The sequence below is a fragment of the Urocampus carinirostris genome, chromosome 1 (genome assembly GCF_059441175.1).
Source record: "Urocampus carinirostris isolate Australia breed hairy pipefish chromosome 1, RoL_Ucar_1.0, whole genome shotgun sequence".
Lineage (NCBI taxonomy): Eukaryota > Metazoa > Chordata > Actinopteri > Syngnathiformes > Syngnathidae > Urocampus > Urocampus carinirostris.
Genome location: NC_142349.1, coordinates 56,867,280 through 56,887,785, shown reverse-complemented (window position 1 = coordinate 56,887,785; position 20,506 = coordinate 56,867,280). Strand labels below are relative to the sequence as shown.

General features: G+C 39.5%; 1 protein-coding gene across 2 annotated transcripts in view; it reads right to left on the bottom strand.

The window, feature by feature from the left end:
* LOC148376338 (ephrin type-B receptor 1-B) overlaps positions 1 to 20,506 on the bottom strand; it is a 247,142-nt gene that overhangs the window by 91,315 nt on the left and 135,321 nt on the right. For both annotated transcript variants that reach the window (XM_088346429.1, XM_088346436.1), the window contains exon 5: positions 12,535 to 12,870. In XM_088346429.1, the coding sequence (XP_088202555.1) occupies positions 12,535 to 12,870 (336 nt within the window). The remainder of the gene's footprint in view (positions 1 to 12,534; positions 12,871 to 20,506) is intronic.

Here is a 20,506-nt window from a genome sequence, read left to right as displayed (position 1 = left end):
CCTTGTCTATCTTTTGTTTTCTTTTACCTTCTCTCTCTCGTTCCCTCTTTTCCTTATTTTCTCCTTTTTCTCTCCCTTTTTTCCCTTTTTGTTTTCTTTTCTCCATTTTTATTAAGGGCTATAAGAATAAATGTGACTTAACATTCTCAACCCCCTTTTTTTCTTTACTTTTTTCTTGCCTTTTCTTTTTCCCTTTCCCCCCTTTTTAGCCACATTTATCCTTTTTCCCCGCCTTTCCTTTCCCTCTTTACTCTCCTTTTTGTGATCAATTTTGCCTTTTATTTTTCCTTAATTTTTTATTAGCTTTCCTTTCCCCCCTTTTCCCCTTTTTTATCTCATTTTGCCTTTTTGTCATCACATGTGTAGATTTGATTATAACATTAAATCAAGTGGGGATCATAGTATAAATAAATGAATCACAAAAGGAAACAAGACTAGTAGTATATATATTATGAATATATATATATATATATGACATGATATAAATACATTTGGCTGTTATCTGTCTGACATCTAATCATAACTGTGCATCCCTAAACAAAATGGATTTTGCAAGCCAGTTTCTAGTAGCTAATGTTTAAGATCAAACATTAAATGACACTGTTTAAATGCTTTATATGGGGGGTCAAGATGTCTGGAGGAGGTTGAATTTCAGACTAATGACGCATGGCTGTCCACTCTAAATGTGTCCAGTCGCCGTCAGCCGGGGACAGTGACGCTGACAATGATTGGTGAGTGTGTCCCACTATCCGCATTGCCAGTTTTCTCCCTTCTCCTCCTCCTGTCCATGGTGCAATGCTCTACTTTTATCTGGCCCAAGTTGCTGCCCTCGTCTTTTAAAACGGCGCTTGGATCGCCATTAATCAAAGTCAAAGCCTCTCAGTGTCGCCTTGTGACAGAGGGAGGCAGGGAGAATTCAATGCAACAGTGTTTGGATATAGTGAAGAATGGAATATTTGGAAAATTGTCAAGCAGAACTGGAAGGCAACGTTGTTAATTTCCACGCCGGCTTACAAGGTTTCATATAGTAGGGTAAAACTTTTCTTCCCTCAGTGCATCGTCTATTTTTTCTTCTTCTATAAATAGGTTGCAAGGATGACTCCACTCCCTACTTTGCAATGTTACGGCATTGTTTTAAAGGTACCTTTGCACTTAAACCAATCGGAAACTGCTTTCCGTCACCTGGGTGAACCAATCACAAAGCATGAAAAGTAAAAATCGAATAATCCTGTATACAAGCCAATATTATGTAATCCAAAATAAATCACTGAATTATGACATCACTGTACTGGCCTTGACGCTTAAACCAATCAGATAACTGCTTTTTATTTTCTGGGTGCTGTTGAAACAGTCCTACTAGTGATGGATGAATAAACCCCATATTCAAGCACAACAGAAGTCATTATGTAAATAAATATTTCTAATTTTGACACTAAACAATGAATGATTGAATACATGTCATTTACCAAAATCAACAAAGTGCTTGTTTGGTACAGATGTTCCACTACTTATCAACATTCGACTTACGCAAAATGGTAAATATGATCATTATTGTCGGGATATCAAAAAATATCCGGACATTGCTGTAAGTTAGATTTTGTATTCTGGGCAACTTTCCCCGAGTAGAGGACAGTAGTGTAGTGCTTCTTTCCACCCAGCATCCACCCCGAAGAAGAAATCCGGCTTCTACTTACTAGTTCTTGTGTATACACACTGCACTGTATCTCTAGCACGCTAAGAACTTTGACATTTTTACCATTTAATATCTCGTGCATCCATTCCATATGCTTGGTGTAAAGTGTAAAGAAGAAAGGTGAGCCGTTTCTTTTAAAAGGAGAGTGGAATAAGAAAGCTTGATGCGGTTGAGAAAATGGTCGGATCGCTTCTTTCCGTCCACTTTTTACCACAGAGGAGGAAGTTGCCTAAATCTTCCAAAAATACGTTAAACTTAACTTTATTTATAGTTATAGTCATGTTTTTTTGTATAGCCCTTAATAACAAGGAGTATCAAAGGGCTGCACAGACCAGAGAATGTCAACGCATAATGTGTAGCTTTGTTTTTCAGTACTATGCTTTATCATTCAGCCTGCTTTATACGTTTATTTTTCAGTTTTAAAACATTAAAGGTTACTTATACAAGCCTTAAACTTACTTATATAAACTTTAAACATACATTCCATACAAAATATAGCACTTGAGCAACTTACCAACATCGAGCTTACTAACGATCGTCCGGAACCTGTCTAGTTTGTAAGTAGGGCAGCGCCTGTATATAAATGGATACAACTGCGGCGTTTCAGCAAGCCCGGTGTGTTTTTTTCCTCAACGCTCCAAGAGTGAACTCCATTGCTGCGTTGGGTGTTTACAAGGTGGCACGTGGCTTTCTAGAATCATTGACTTATAATTACATAAATATAACTTTGGGAACAGAAAATAACCAAGGTACATTGGGCTTTTTTAACAATCAAGGTATATTTTGCATGCAACGTTTGTCCACAGTCGGTGGCAGTAACTCAGGAGGTAGAGCGGTTGTCTAGGGACCAAAGAGATCACAGGTTCGATTCCCGACGCCTCCGAGTTCTGTGTTCTTGAAACCGTCTTGCATGAGTGACTCGGTGTGTGAGTGTCTGTGTGAATGGGTACAGTGTGATTGCATTGTAAGGCACTTTGGCAGTCCCTAGTGACTGGTTAAGGTGCAAAATAAATGCAGTCTATCATTTACCAACTCGGCAGAAATTCATTTACTACATGTGGTTATTGAACAGATTAACTAGAAAAATCAAGGGGATAGTTAACGTAGTTCTGACACTGTTATACTTTCAGTGTTGGTTGAATGGCAGTCATGTTTGCTGACGAACTATTGGAAACTTACAGCAAAATGTATATTGCGTAATAGTAACATATTAAAAAGTTAGTGTAAAATCTGGTGAGAGTGACTACTCCTGCCTTCGATAAAGGATCTGTGCTTCATTTGTTGCAAGAAGTGAGTGCCTAAAAAAACTTTGCTATTGTGCTGCTACAAGTACCAGAGAAAAACAAAAACCTTGCAAAGGCTAGGCAAAAATAAATAAATATCGGTCACTTTGAGTTTTTAATCCTTATTGTGCTATTTACCACACATATATGGTTACACTTCACAAGAGAGTGACATCTAGTGATCAAATATTGCAGAGGGACCCTTATAACTGGCTGCCTGTAGTGCACTTATTATTATTTTTGGGGGGCAATGGATGAGTTGAAGACACTGGCTCACTTGATCTTCTGTTAACTATAAATATTGTTTGCTGACGTCCATACTTAGCTTCAGTGACAGACACAGGCACCGCAAACAAAAATAAAGTGATATACTCGTTCAACAGACCCTTTAAAACAACTGTTTGGATAGTGCTGACAAGTCCACTAGTTGTGTTTGTGTTGCAATTGCGGTCTGGGTTTGCAATTCTGGCACATCACTGCACAAAGTCATGCCCTGATGAGAAGTCGGACTGTCGGAGGAAAAGTTCACCCGGCTAACACGTCCCGACCTTTGTTGTGTCAGGTGCTAGCTCAACAACCACCAAGACTATTAGCGAGGTCTCAGAGGACTATGCTAACCGTGTCTGTGGAAATGTGATACACTTGGTCATATGATAGATGGATCAAAATAGAGATATGACCAAGTTTTGATGATTATTAGGAATGGACGATAATTATCGGGTCTTTAGTTTTGGAACATATAACAGTCAACATATAATGTAGCAGTTATCAGCAACATATAAAATACAAATTCCTGATAATTAGTTACTTGACACCAAGGTATACTATTCAATGACCCCGTTCCTGGTTAGTTGGTTCGATTCCTTAACCACTAGGGTCTTAGGGGCACCTTTGCATGTGGTGCGTCTTGGGCAAGTACAGCCTAGTGGCGCTCATCCCTCTCAAGGCAAACACATGTTTCCAATAGGTCTCGATCCAATGACCTTTTGCGTACCAGGAGAATGTAATAACCACTGCACTACGAAAAAATTTATAACACTGTATTAGTATTGATATTTCTAAGTCAGATTAGGAGGCTTCTCATGCTATTGATAACCATGGAAACCAATACTCCGTGTTTCATGAGGATATACATTAGATTTTCAACAACTCTGTCGTCTCCTCATTCCTTTTTTGACCCAATACAAAAAGAGGCTCGATAGTCACTTGATGCCACATAGTAATATTTAGTTAGCCAGCACGACTATTGCGAGTCAAATCATTTGTGTTCCTCATTGATATATGATTTGATTATTCACAGAAGTAGTAGCTCAACTTGGTCGTGTCTCCTCTACTCCTCTGGCCCGATAGAAAAAGAAAAACAAAAAAGCAACTGATATTTAATCACTTGACACCAGGCTATAACATTCATTCACCTGACAGTACTTGTCAGAAAGATTCTAAGCGTTTTTGTTCCACAATAGAATACATTTTGATTTTTTCTACAGAAGCAGTAGACTAAACTTGGTCGTGTCTCTGCTCTTCCTCTTTGGCCTGATAGAAAAAAAAGAGACCTGATAATTAGTCACTTGACACCACACTTTGTTAAATCAGCCAGCACTATTTGTTATAAAAATTCCAGGCATTTTAGTCTTATATTAGATTATATTTGGATTTTCTATAGAAGTAGTAAAACAAATTGGTCGTTTCTCCTCTTTACCTCTCCATAATTTCAGTTGACGCCATGCTATGATACACAATCAGCTGACACCACATGTGAGAATAATTCCACGCAGTTATGCTATATATTTGGATTTTGTATCAGATGCACAACTTGGTCGTGCCTCCTCTTTACCTCTAAGGCCTGCTAAAAAAACTAAGACCCACATATTAGCCATTTGACACAACGCTATAATATTCAATCAGCCAATACTACTTGTTCAAAATATTCTAAGCTTTTATGTTTTTCATTATAATATATTTTCATTTTTTTATAGAACTAGTAGTGCAACTTGGTTGTGTATTCTCTCTCGGTTTTGTCTTCTGGTTTAGTTTTTTTTTTTTTACGTGTACTTGCTGTCACACTCCTCCATGTGTTTGTGTTTGAACACCGTTTTAATTAAGTTTGACAGCTCGTTGATTAAGATTGAGAGCTGCCGGACCAAGTCCACGAACAAGTCTTTTAATCATGCCAAAATGTGTTACTGTTCTGTACTACACATACCTAAAGTGTGCTTCTACATACTTAAATGTTTTTTTACCGATTTGGCAAATCATAGCTGCCATAAATTGGCCTCACATGCACAGCTATGAGACACCTCTACAGCCATAATTGGCTAACTATTTGCTCGAACTATAGGTTGATAATTATTTTTATTTATCAGAGCTGAGTACAATGCCAATCAAAAATAATTAGTGATACAGATAGATAGATAGATAGATAGATAGATAGATAGATAGATAGATAGATAGATAGATAGATAGATAGATAGATAGATAGATAGATAGATAGATAGATAGATAGATAGATAGATAGATAGATAGATAGATAGATAGATAGATAGATAGATAGACAGACAGACAGACAGACAGACAGACAGACAGACGGACACAGACAGACATACAAACAGACAGATATTTTTTTTTTCTTTTTTGGGCCAAGGCTTATGTGACATTCAGTAATTTGGAGCAATAATGTTCAGAAGATACATCTTTTCCAATCATGAACCCATAACCATTTGTACTTTCTGCATTATTTATCAGTCAGTGTTATGGCACTCCTAACAATATATATTTAATTGTACTGACACAGTGATTATTGATTGACTGTTGGATAAAGTCAAGCTCTCTTACAGTACTTTTGGCAGTAACCTTTACTAAAGCTGTATAATGGTGTTGTGATTGTAAAAACAAATAAAAATAATTTGTTTCTGTGTGTTTTTGTATTATTTTCTTAACTATAGCATGCAATTAAAAAGCAAAAGAACATAAAATGTATCGGTTATCAGTGCGAGTCTCCAGAAGCATGGTTTTATTGTATCGAAAATAAAACAAACACACAGTTATCGTTCTCGCTAATCATTATGATTTGAAAACATTTGCATGGATATGAAGGGACAATGTGTGCGGTCTGTAATCGCTCTCCAAACAGACCAAATAGAGACACAAACTGAGAACTGGAACATTATAGATACTGGTGACCCCCAAAACCACCGATGCTGTATACCTAACATAATATGTCACTTTCAAACTAGGACAGAGTCCAGATCCCTCCTATGACTCGGCTTGTTTAGATTCCAGTTGAGCGTGTCAAATTGTTGAATCTTGTTGCGCTTCCTCTACGAACGTGGAGCATGTCGTGTTTACATTGCGGTGGAAAAGCTTTTGAGAGAGAACAGCCATTCAAACGATTGTTTCGAGCTATATTTGGTCTGATGGGTCAAGGAGAAAGTAGGCTCAGAGAAAAGACAGAAACAAAGAGTTGTGAACTGTGTAAATACCGGATAACACAAAATAATGATGAATTTCTGGTACCTTTGCCTTTTTTATATAATTTTTTTTCCGGGTTTCCAGCCAATATATTTTTTTGTAGCTGCCATGATGTCAAACTGAAAGTGATAACTGTGGCATCCAAAGCTTATGCTATTTTCACATTACAATGTGGAATATGATGTTTTTCTTTAATATCAATTTACCAACCAACCATACAATATGAATGACAACACATTTTTTGCATGACCGCGCCATACATGGCTGACTCCCTATTGGTGTGTAAGTGTGTGTGTGAATGGGTAAGTGTGAAGCACATTGTAAAGCTCTTTGGGAGGTCTTCATTGACTTGAAAAGTGTTATATGAATGCAAAGTTATACAAAAAACAAACTTGGTGGTGTTTGTGAGCATTAAGAGTTACGTCTTTGAGAAACCTGTCTGCTATTGGTTGATGTCATATACAATCCTGATCTGCTATTGGTTTGTATCATGGTAATTTGGAGGTGCCAATATGTTATTGGCTGAACTTATTCCCACGATACATCCTTCCTCTCTCTTCATTCATTTAATAATCTTGTATGACAAACTTGAATTTGTTTAGCTAAGCATTCCAAGATGTGCAGTGATGCTAAAGGGATGGCAATGAAATGATAACAATGGAAAGAAAGAGTGAGATGTCAAGATATATGAAAAAGGAACACATATTGTTTTTCTTGCTAAATAATATGTCCATTACCGATAGATAACTGGGACCATTATTAACAATAATGAGGAGATTAAGGCAACAGAGTCTTAGAAGGACATAGGAATCCTTGTAAGTCTCCTGACACTCTGCATCCACCAGCCATCTAACTGTACCAGCTCAAGTCACATCACTCCAAAGGTAAGTACAATTTCATTTTTCCTTTACATGTATTGTTCTCATCTCATCTCATCAGCCGTACCGCTTATCCTCATTAGGGTCGCGGGGGGGGGGGGGGGGGGGGGGGGATGGGGGGGGGGGCTTGAGCCCATCCCAGCCATCTCCGGGCAGTGGGCAGGGGACACCCTGAACAGGTTGCCAGCCAACCGCAGGGCACACAGGGACAGACAACTCATTCGCTCATTCACACCTAGGGACAATTTGGACCGGCCAATTCACCTGAAATGCATGTTTTTGGAATGTGGGAGGAAACCGGAGTGCCCAGAGGAAACCCACACAAGCACAGGGAGAACATACAAACTCCGCACAGGAAGTCTGGAGCCGGATTTGAACCCACGACAGGTTCCCATGACATGAACTGTGCCGCACAAGCGCTAACCACTGCGCTGCCCTGCTGCCCACATGTATTGTTATCCTTGGTAATATGTAATCACATATATTGCAGAATGACCGACTACACACTATTTTCATACTAATCTATGAGCTACCAAACACAAATACTACTACTAATTTTACGACTTCAGCAGATTATAATATGCACAGCAAATTATTATATACACAATTTATACGTAAAAACAACTATGAAAATTAAAAATTAATTTAGCAGTGTCCATTTTTTTATTGAGAATGTTGATTTTTTTTAAAAATCATGTGCTTCTTACAAATGCAATAAAGTTATCAGTGATCACAACTTTGTTTATTCATCTTTTTTTAAGTGATACCATTGTGTAAGAACCTCTCTCAGCCTCAAAATAGCAATCTTATTAGGAAAACAATTTTGAAATCTGAAAACGACGCCTGATCAAAGCGGCGCTGCCACGAGCGGCTGCCTTTTCCAGCAGCTGCCCTATTGTTTTATTGTCTGCTCCTATCTTCGGTGTTTTTTCTTCCCGTTTTGACAATTACACTATGGATTACTTCTATCCTATGGACATGGGTCTTAACGCACAAGAAATGCGTGTATTCAAGGAATTTCAACTCCTTGCCCTGAAGAATTCTCGTGCCGGCGTAATGAAGAGGCCTATCGTGGAGGAAAAGCCGGAGCTAGCGAAGTGGCTAGCGGCGTTATAAGTCTTCGGTACCATTGGTAATCATGGTAAATGCGAACTCACGACCAAATAAGTTGCTGTGTTTTGCGGAAACGTGGCTCACGTTTAGCATTCAGGACGCTAACGTGTAGCCACCCGGAGCTACCCGGAGCAATCCGGCTTCAACGCCGTTAAACAGAGACACGAAAGCCGGGGGGAATTGGAGAGGAGGCGGACTTGCTAACACGAGGTGGTGTATCCCTGGATATTCGCAAAGAAAAGTTTTCCATCTGCCGCAGGGATGTCGAATTTTTGGACTGGCGTGACGTCATCCACTACGCTACAAGCACCCCTAGGGCATCATGTTCATCTGTTAATAAAAAACGGGGTAGACTGCTGGAAGTGTGAATTTCCCTACGGGGATGAATAAAGTATCTATCTATCTATCTATCTATCTATCTATCTATCTATCTATCTATCTACCTGATCCAAAATATGAGTTCCAAGTTTTGACAGCTCTGTAATGTTAGAAAGTTTTTACCTGGGCAACCAGGGCATTCAATAACATGGCCAATTCAGAACAGATTCATGTTCTATCTCGTTTTAGCTACTATAATGGAAGGCATTGGAAAAACAAATGGCTCAATAACGTAACCGGTGTCTATGGTTTTCCTTGATTACCAAAACACATTCACACATTCTACTTTATTGTTATTCTAGTACACGTGTATACAGAACGAGATGTCGATACATCTGACCCGCAAAGTTTCCTTGAATGTACAGATATCAATATATGCCAACTATCCAATGTTTCCCAAGGATATCCCAAAGAAAGTGTTATCACTGCTCAACCAGGCCATAGGAGGCAGTTCTTGGAAAGCACAGGTGCTTGAACAAAGTCCTAAATCAAAGTATTGATCAGGATGTCGTCTGAGACGCACGGTGGAGTGGAGGGCGGATTCATTGGCCTCTGCACTCCATTCCTTAAACACTTCTCACCCGACGTGAGTAATTCCTACACACCTCCCTTGCCATCTGCCCTTTAGCTTCCCCGTGCACTCGTATTTCTAAATGATGGCTGCTCTTTACTGCATCTATAGCACAACAATTTTCTCCCGGCCCAGCTGAGCATAAACGCTCACCTGACTGATGCCTTATCACTGTCACGGATGGGTTTTCTGAAGTTTGTTTTTGCACAATAGTGGCAAGGTCATTTGACCCTGGTTAGATAAATTAAAGACAATAACTTCAGGTCTAAGTGTCCTTGGGCAAGACACTGAATCCCTAATGCCCCAATAAGCAGGTTGGCGCCTTGCATGGCTGCAAGTCCGCTATTGGTGTGTGAGTGTGCTTGAATGGGTAAGTGTGAAGCACATTGTAAAGCACTTTAGGAGGTCTTCATTGGCTTGAAAAGCGCTATATAAATGCAGACCATTTACCATTTTAAGATAATGCAAACATAAAACGTCATTTTTAGGGATAACATCTATTATATTAAGTATGTGCACACATTGATTTGGATTGGGCTGTTCTACATAAACAATAATTCATAACTCTCCAGCTTGATATCATATTATGGTACTAAGCACTGCTAATTTGCGGTGTAAGATGATACACATTTTCAGCATAGGAAACAATGACGATAGTTTCGAAAGTAGAAATAAATGCTAGTTTTCAGAATACACTAATTTTAGTGTAGCTTTTATGGGAGGGTGGTATAAGGGGAACTATAGTTTGATGATAGTTAGTATGTCCCTTTGTATGATTTTATCCTCAGTAGTACCTTAACAAAGCCAAAGATTATATCCGGGTGCGCTTTGTGTTCTTGCAAAAAATGTATCCCCTTGGGGCCTGATAACTATTAATTAAGATGGCCGTCGCTTTGGTGCTGAAAGGTCTGGGGAAGAGCTTGCATCCCTTTTCTACCCCATTTGACTTCACTGAGGCACAGTGTACCTTTTGTGTTACAAAGTTTTACCTTCCTTACTGCTCATTTATTATGCTCACTCGCCATCTCGTGACCAGCATCATTTGCTTCATTTAAACATGTGATTTCTGTCTAAACCGGTCACATTTGCTTGATGTATTTATGTGATCTCGCTTAAGCCAATCAGAGGTGTTGTTTTATGCCTGTGTTTTAAATAAATGAGGCACTAGCCATTGGGGGTGCGTGATTTCTTCCTGAGCCGATCTTGGAAGCAGATCTAGAGGAAATCTCAGATAGGACGTGTCTCCGATAGAAGGGATATCAAAAACCTAATTTTCAACGAAGACTGTGTTCTTTCTTCATCTTAATGTTTTAACCTTGATAGATGGCACGACAGCTGAGCGGTTAGCGAGACATTTTTTAGGTCATGGGTTCAAATCCAGTCTTTTTTGTGCGGAAGTGTCATGTTCTCCTGGTGCTTGCGTGGGTTTCCTCCGGCCACACCGGTTTCCTCCCACATTCCAAAAACAAGTACATCAGGTAAATTGCCCGGTCCAAGTTGTCCCTAGCTGTTAATGAGCGAGAGACTTGTCTGTCTCTATGTGCCCAGCGAATGGCTGGCAACCAGTTCTGGGTGTCCCCTGCCCACTGCCCGAAGATAGCTGGGATTAGCTCTAGTCAGGACATGACATAACTCACAAGTGGAAGTTTTAAAATATGTTTTATAACCCACCGCTGCCATTTCCTTCTGCCTTTTCCATACACCTGTTACTCCGCTGGACCAGCTCAAGTCATGCAACACCACAGACAAATGTAATTTCTTTTTTTTCGTTATGTGTATATTTATCTATTATTGTATTTAATTATAGGCACATATATTACACATACCTAGTACCTAGTATATACTATTGTGTTATTCTAATGTTTATATCTGGGAGTCAGAACACATCAGCTACTCATTACCATGTTTCTCCTGCTATTTGGTAATTATACTTTGCAATCCCAACCAAATGTTTTAGTGTCATATCCCGGGGGTCTGCTATATGTGGTAAATGGTCTGCATTTATATGGAGCTTTTATAGTCACTGAAGACCTTCAGAAATACTTTACAATGTGCTACACACCCACAAATGAAATACTTATGTTTTCTCTTACACAATGCAATGCTCGAAAAACCGTGAACTATGGTATGCATTTGCTTGTGAACGTGCAGGTTTGTGCCATAGATGCTAGCATGTTGACTGGGCGTAAGGGAAGCACAAAGCCGGTCCTACAATAGCAGATCACAATTGTAAGTCACCACGACACCTAATTTGATTCTGCTCGTGTCTGCACGAATTTCCATTTCAAAGGCTAGTGTTGACATATAACAATAGAGTAAAATTACATAGAGGCTTTCAAAAAACGTCAGCAACAATTTATTTAATTATTTTTTGGGAGGGGGTTCTAGCCTTCAATGGCGGCAGAGACGAAGTCTAGCTGTTTAAAACAACGTCTCGCTCGGCAAAGAGCAAAAAAAAACATGCCCTAAGAGAATTGCTAGCCTGGACCGTGCAGATGTGAGCCTCAACGCCAGTATGTGACAGTGTTTATCGTTAAAAAGCAAGTGTGACTTGAATAGCTGCAAAAAACAAAACAAAAAAAAAAAAAAACAGAACAATTGGGCCTTTTAATATCAGTGAATGTCACCAGGTATAAAGAACAAAAGAAGTAATGACAGCTTCAGTCACAGAAACAGTCGGAATATCAATTTGGAGTGCTTTGTTTTGATTTGTGGGGAGTGGCTTAGAACCAGCTAAGACTTTGTTTCAAGTCTTGCACTTTTTTATTGGGATGGAAAGCACCTTTTTATCATTATATTTATATATATATAAATATATATATATATATATATATATATATATATATATATATATATATATATAGATATATATACTTACTTACTTATAGATAGATATATGTGTATGTTTTATATAGGGTGCCATGGGGCCGTGGGGCGGGGATGTATTATCACGGGGGTCTATCGTATCATGTTGACAGAAGTAAGAAATCTAATGATTGAAATGATCTGCCATAATATGAAAAAACATTTTACATTTATAAACTGTTCTTTAAAATTGAAATGCACATGCATTACAGCAAAAAGTCCTATCATTCTACGAAGGCGATACTACACATTTAGCCCGACCATTAAGGACATGTTTCCACTTACCCGCCTGGTTGGTGGTGATGTCGATGGCCACGTGCTGTGACGGGTAGGGACTCTTATTGCTGACACCGTTGACGGCCTGGATTTCGAAACTGTAGATGGTGTGCGCTAGCAGGTTGCTGATGAACACGCTCGTTTCGGTCAGACCCAACTGACGCGGGACGAATTCCACGTTATCGTCGCAGTGGGAGCAGGCCCGACGCTCGCCGGCGCATTTCTTGCACAAAATGTTGTAAACGACATCGCCACGCCCGCCCGTCTCCCGAGGGGAATGCCACTCCAGGATCACCGAGGTCTCGTTCACTATGGATATGACGTTTCGGGGACTGGACGGGACACCTGTGGAGATAAAGCAATATTATTATTATTACTGATTTCATTTGCTTAACTTACCTTACTTTTTAGACATTACGGCACAACTTAAACCCTAACTGGTCAGATAATTGCAAGTGCGCTTTATAATCCAGTGTGCACAATACTCAAGTGTGATTTATACCGGACGATGCGGTGGATAAAATTGGAAATGTATCTTTAGAAATAAATGATACTGCATACGGTAACCGCTCTGCCTTTAAAGCACATATAGATGGCAAAACATATACATGTTTTACATCCTAATTGCACAAATTGATACATTTAAACCAATGTTTTTTATAACCAAGTCAACTCAAATACATTAATGTTTATTTGTATTGCTCTTAATCACAATAAGGCTCAAAAGGCTGCACAGAGCCATGACTAGTACATACTACAGACTATCATTGCACCGTCCCCCAAAACTCAAAACCTCCCTAAGCTGCATAAGGAAAAACATGAGGAAAATGAAGAAACCTCAAGAAGGGACTGAGAATGAGGTAATTCCCCCTTCCAGGATGACTAGGCTGCAACAGGTGATGCAATACACATACAATACAACAATCAGGGTTCCCTAAGGATTTTTTTTGATTCAGATTTTTTTAAGACCTTTTCAAGACCACATCCATTGGAATTTAAGAGCAATCCCGCACTAATTCTAGCATACAGATTTAGGAGACGGACGCCAAGTTGTGACGGACCCCGGTACCCCTGCGCAAGGAACGGAAAGAAGCAAACAAAAAGTGACAAAAAAACAACTACACATGCGCAATCCCGACATTTGGAATCAGATGTGACCGCCACTTATCCGCTAATTTGCAGACTGTTATCCACTGAACGGACTGCGCTTTTTATCTGGCCGTAGGATTTAATTTGTGGGGGAACGTTCCTTACCGGCTCTCAGCTGGTCTCCATTTGGCCGTGCCAGTCACGATTGTTTATGTTCAGGGACATACTTATTTGGCCCGTCTCATATTTCTGGAACGATATCATCATATCCAGGAACGCTCTGCCGAAAAGGTTCTTTAATGTAATAGTTTAATTGCCTGAATCAGCAAGAGTGGCGAGTTAATGCGCTCAAGGGCAGTGAGTGGGCGTACTACGGTGCAAGATGTTATTTCTCGACCGGCTACGTGATTCGATTCTGCAAATACATTTTTTTGTTTTGCCAGTTACATCCATATGTTTTTACCTTTTTTTACATAGAGAACAAATCAAACATTTTTCCCCCTACCCATACGATAACTGATAAAAGCTTGCTTTAAGGGATTCAGAGAGCTAACCATTTTTTTAAGGGGCAGTGTATTATTGGACCAATAGATGTTGTTGTATCAGGCAGTGCAACTGAAAAGAGTGCTTAAAAACTCAAAGTAGAAGACAAACTACAGCGACTAAAAGTATAAATATATATATATATATATATATATATATATATATATATATATATATATATATATATCCCCTGCCCACTGCCCGATGATTGCTGGGATGGGCTCCAGCACCCCCGCGACCCTACTGAGGATAAGCGGTGCAGCTAATGAGATGAGATGAGATATACTGGCGTTTGGAGCTAATTACCAGCTGGAGCTATTTTTTTCCCCCTTCTGTATGTCAACTTCCTTTTGTGATTCCCGCTTCAGAACAAATTCATGTCATATCCAAGGGAGTCTACAGAAAACCTTTACCATTTTCCAACAGAATCAAATTCAATGATGCTCTCCCCTGATGCGTGATTCGCTGATAGGACAGTTCACCCCAATCTACACCTCAAATCCTGATTAAATATTTCCTATAGGGCAACTTCCTCATTAGCCCTTCCACCCCCTATATATGTTTTTTTTTTGTACGATCCCTTGCAGCACAATTTCCTTTTCCCTCATGGCCCAATCAGCAGCGGTTCCGCTGCCTGACTAGCTTAAGCTAGCGCTAATCTTGTCATATCCATGCCTTACATTCCAACACCCTGAGGAAATGTTTACCGACAATGTTAGGAGTAACACGTTATAGAGGAACACAACTAATTTTCTTGGTAACATAATCAGGGTGGGTGTGTGTATAACTACATACAAACTAACATTATTTCGTTGTTGACTCATTGTTTTTGTCCTGTTTTTATTTTTATGTTCGAAATAAAATTTTCATTCATTTCATTCATTCCATTCCATTCCATCCCATTTCATTTCATTTCATTTCAAAATATGTATGAGGTTGCGTTATTTTTCCATACTGATATTCTGATATGCTTCACCCACCTTATATACTCACATCCGAGACATATGTACAGCAGTTGAATGCAATATTAAAACCAAAAGGTATGCTTATATGTGCAGTTTTAGTTGTGTGTCACTAGTAGTGAATCGTGTGCAGCGCGTGGGGTCAAGGTGTGGCTTATACAGCAACAACAAAATCAATAGTGCAAACGTGAGCACTGAACTTACGGTAAAAGAGTCCTGAATTTTTGTCTTTATTTTTTATTTTTTACAATTTGCAATACACCAAGCCTAGAGAAAAAAATAGAACGTCTTAGACACTACCCAGGAATGGAGGAGGAAATCTTTGATTGGTTTGAAGCCAAAAGCCAAAATTGATATGGAGTGTCTCGTCTGTGTTCGTTTGAAGGTTCTCAAGATTACAATAGACAAAAAATATAAGGTTTTCATTGCTCCCACAGCCTGGTGTACCCATTTTCTTCAGTTTATTTTATTATGTGGCTATCTTGAAGAAGTTTTGGGGAGTCGATATGTTATATATGGTAATTTGTAACTAAATAGCTACTTTTAGAGTACCGTAAATTCCGGACTATAGAGCGCACCTGATTATAAGCCGCACCCACCACATTTTAAGAGGAAAACCGATTTTGTACTTACACAAGCTGCACCTGTATATAAGCCGCATGTGCCCACATCAAAACATGTAACACAATCACAAAATTAGACCAAACCCAGCTTTGAGTCCCGCGATTGTAACTGAATATAAAGTACACAGTCCAAAGCCGGCAAAATGAACAGAAAATGATGCCGGTACTTAAGGTTTGATGCAGACCTGCAGAATCCGGGTACCCGTTGAAACTAATCCAAAGAAAAAAAAGTCTATATTTCCAAAGGTAAGGGTGGGAAAAATATATATCCACTATTGTTCGCCGCGACAACAGGTCTCACTCACCTTTACCCCACTTCCCATCAGCCCGCGTTTGATCCGCCTCTCTTTTTTAATTCGCAAAACATATCAGAATAAGTGTCTCAAATAAATAGATTACAAAAATATACAGGTGCAAATACATATTATATATCGGTTACACATATTTACAAAGAAAGACGGTACGAGAGAGTTTTCAAAGCTTGAATTATAATATTATAACTTTCATCCCAAACCTTGCCTGTGAAGGGTAGCAAAACGCTACTAGCAACACGCTCGCAACACAGCAAACTGTTCTGTTAAAAAAAACATACATTAATTGTAGACATCACGGCAAACCGTCCTCATCTTCCTCCTTATAACTAACGCCATCAAAGTCGTCTTCCCCAGTATGGGAAAGAGACTTTGTCATATAGACGTCGTCCCACGATCCCTTATTCAAAAACACTCTAGCAACACACTCGCAAACTGAAGTTTACGTGCAGTAGTGCTGTTTCCTTCTTTATCGGACTGCTTGTTTGCTTTTAGCTTGAAAGCTACGTCATGTGCCTTTCTTTTTACAATTTGCATGATGAGGATATGTCTACGCTAATTTAATTTGTGCACAAGCTAATAAGTTGCAGTCTTCCTCGGCGCATATATTTCACCGGTCTAAATCTTACCTTTTGTACTCGAGCGCCGCTGGTGGGTGTTACAAAAATTACATAAATTGGCCGCATCACTGAATAAGCCGCAGGGTTGAAGGTTTGGGAAAAAAGTAGCGGCTTATAGTCCGGAATTTACGGTAGTCTGCTACTTTTGGGTGTCAGTAAAATGGGGTGTATCGCAAGTACATTTAAAATGAAGTAGCTAGTAGCTCTAGCTACTAACTTTTTTAGTTACGCGGCCAACTCTCTTTACAGATAGCACAATTAGTGCATTTTGTCTTTCCTAAATCCAGCTACTTAGCACTTTAGGTTACGTAGCATCAAAGTCGGTTAGCATCGAGGATACAAAGAAGGTCTTTCCAGATGACCACAACCAGTATGTAGCCGTCGGAAGATGCTAGATTCAGTCCGTGAAGAGATTACATGGCTTGGTCTGTCCCCCGGGGCGAGGTGAGCGGAGCCCCCCGCTGACAGAGCCGAGCGTCGCACCATCCATCAGCGAGCTAATCAGAGCGATCTGGAGCATACGGGGACCAGCCTATGAAAAGCGCTTGAGCTTCTGCCGCCTGATTTACGCTTTGCCGTCACTCTTATCGGGCTCGGTCGGGTCAGGAGATTTTGAGCAAAGTGATCTCACTGGCGACCTCCTTCTGAGATGGAGCGTCGAGCTAAGCTATGCAGACGGAGAAGCATTGGATATGCCAGAGAATTCTTTGCGTAAGAATTGCAACGTCGAAGTCAAATAAAGAAGTTGAAAAGTTGATTTATCTTTACTGTGAGAAATTGGGACTGTCAATAGCGTATTTTTCTCTCTATTAGGCATACCTAAAAACTAAGGATTGAGCATATGGGTTTTTTAGGACTAATACAATATTGATTATTAGTATTAGGGGTCGATATATATTTGCTCTACACACTTAAAAATTGACATAAAAAATTTCAAAAATGCAAAAAAAAACAACAAATATTGTATGTTATGAATTCAAATAGAATATCAATAGTGCAATGAAAACAATGACAGGTATTACAAATATTTCAACACAACTAATATGAATAATCTTTCACTTTCACATGACAAATAAGTGTGTTGGTTTACATGGAGAAATCAAAAAAACCCAGGTTCTCAGCCCTGGTTACAGCTATCAGTGAATGAAATGAAATGAAATGATCTGCATTTATATAGCGCTTTTCAAGTCAATGACTTCCCAAAGCGCTTTACATTGTGCTTCACGTTTCCCAATAGCGGCCGTGATCTGTGCAGAAATGTAAGGCGCTAACCTGCTTATTGGGGGTATTGGGGGTTCAGTGTCTTACCCAAGGAAACTTCGGCATGTAACACGGACAAGCCGGCATTCGAACTGGGATCCCTTAATCCTAAAACGATCGCTCTACCTCCTGAGCTACTGCCGCCCCAACTACAACTACAAACAATAAATATCCATTACAATAAGGCTATTATAGCACATGGCTAATATAGTATATAAAGCCTACTTGTGCACTACTAGTCGTGGTTGTGTACATTGATCTAACTAGACCATTTTTGGGTGGCTCAAGCACCCCCCCAAACACCCCCCCCCCCCCCCCCCCCCGCAAATATGATGCTTAAATAGCTTAAATATGATGAAAACACAAAATTTAAAAGATAAAATACAGGAAAATTAAGAAACGTGAAAAACTCAGCATTGCAAACACTCCCCGGCTCTGAAATGGTTCAGTCTATTTGATTTAGCACCGCGTTAAGATGTATTCTAATAATTATGTATTTTCTCCTCATCCTTTGACCACAGTATCACAATATGATGGATAATCTAATAACCATTCACTATTGGAAAAAAAACATTGATACTGACTTTTATGAAACTGAATTCTTATCTTATTCGTAATAAAAACGGCGGTCGAATATTTATTTATCTATTTATTAGGTATTCCTTTTTTAAATTACATGATTAATATGTTTAATGATTGAAAGATGTTTATATGTGGATGTGGGTGTAAAGGCAAAAACACATAACACTCTGAGTGCTTAGCACCCCCAAAACTCGGAACCTAAAATCGCCCCTGGTCGTGACTATTATAGCGTTCAGCTACATTGGCTCGCCTTTTGTGTTAGTGACGTTCGTGTGAATGTCTCGAACTCATTTCATAGACAACGACTGCTCTTTTGTCTTATTCACGCCAATCAATACTCGTCAATAAACACATTATACAAACCACGATTGCAACACCAGTGTTTACCGCTTCGGTGTGTTCGTCGCTTCATGTTGAGAACATTTACTCAACATTTCAGGTAAGGGTGGTCACAAGGGGGGTGGAGAGAAAAGTACGCTAATTGTGAATGTGAAAAATATTCGCAAACATGGAAAACATTCACTCCAGTCTGTGACTGCGGACAGTGCAGAGTGGGCAGTTCTTGCTTTAGAGGCTCCCCCGGTTTCTTATCCAACCGAACAGCTTGGGGTTGGTTGCGTCAGAGACAGAAGGCAGGAGAACAAAAAAAGGGCTCGGTCTGGCTGTTGCTCAGTGTTGTGCTTAACATCGGTTATATCAGCTTCATAATATTGCGTTACCGGTATCCGGCAAATTCCCAAATAACAGTGCCGATAATCGGCCTGCCCAAAAATTGGTCGACCTCTACTAAAAACTCCAAACTGGCCAGAAATTGTAAAAGGGTGCCTTATAACCCGATGCAGCTTATATACCTCAGAATACAACAGATACGATTTGAAAAGCATACAGTATTTATAAGTGTGTGTATACAAAGTTTACACGATATTTCCTTATTTGAGCTGATTGATCAAAAGAAAATCATTGCAAACCTAAATCGTGATACATTATATGCAACGATATTCAAACCCGGGTTGTGTTTCTGTAAGGGGAAATAATGGTCTCAGTGGGCCTTGTGTACTATATTCTATATTTTCACTTGTATACATTTAGATTTACTCAATAATTGTGCAATTAAGTTTTCGAATTGTTTTATGGAGCGAGCGCCTCCAAGGTCAAGAGCATAAGCTTCCCAAGCCAAAGGAACTTTGTCCCTACAATTTGGAGGCCACTGGTAATTTTATCAAGACTCCTATCTATTTACAATCTACAATAAACTGTTGTGATGTATCATTTATTATACTCGCACGCCACCTAGCAACCAACATTATACTACTGCACTTAAATATGTGATTCCTGTCTAAACCAATCAGAATGCGCTTACGTGCACATGTTTAATTCTGTCCTCCAATCAGAAATCTATGAAACTGTATAAGAAAGAGGGTCACACTTCAGTCCGTGGGATTATTTCATCGCAATCCAAGAACGCAATTTGGCCTTGTTTCAATGTGCTTGCTTTTCATGGTTAATCGAGTTTGATTGTAACTCAAAAGTCTCTTATTTCATCCAGAGATCATTTTGAACCTGACAGTTTCTGAGGTAATTGACACTACCCCTAGACTACCAGTAGTACAGGGGTGTGCAATAAGGCAGTTAAGAAATATATAATTTTGCAATTGAGCTTGCCACGGGAGGATACTTGGTAAACTAGCATCCTGTAAGGGAACCCCCCTTATCTCTTATGTGACCCCCTCTTAAGGTTTCTTATTTTCCTCATGCTGAGGTTGTTTAGTTTTTCCTTGCCCACATGCCAGTTTCAGATCAGGGGATGGTGTATTTGTGGCCTGTGCTGTCCTTTAAAACATTTCATGATTCAGGGCTATACAAATAAATGTGACTTGACTGGCATTAGAGAGAAACATATTAGCATATTTTTCGGACCGTAAGTCGGAGCTTTCTAAAAATTCCGGCTGGGGGTGCGACTTATACTGTGAGACTTATTTGAAACCATTAGG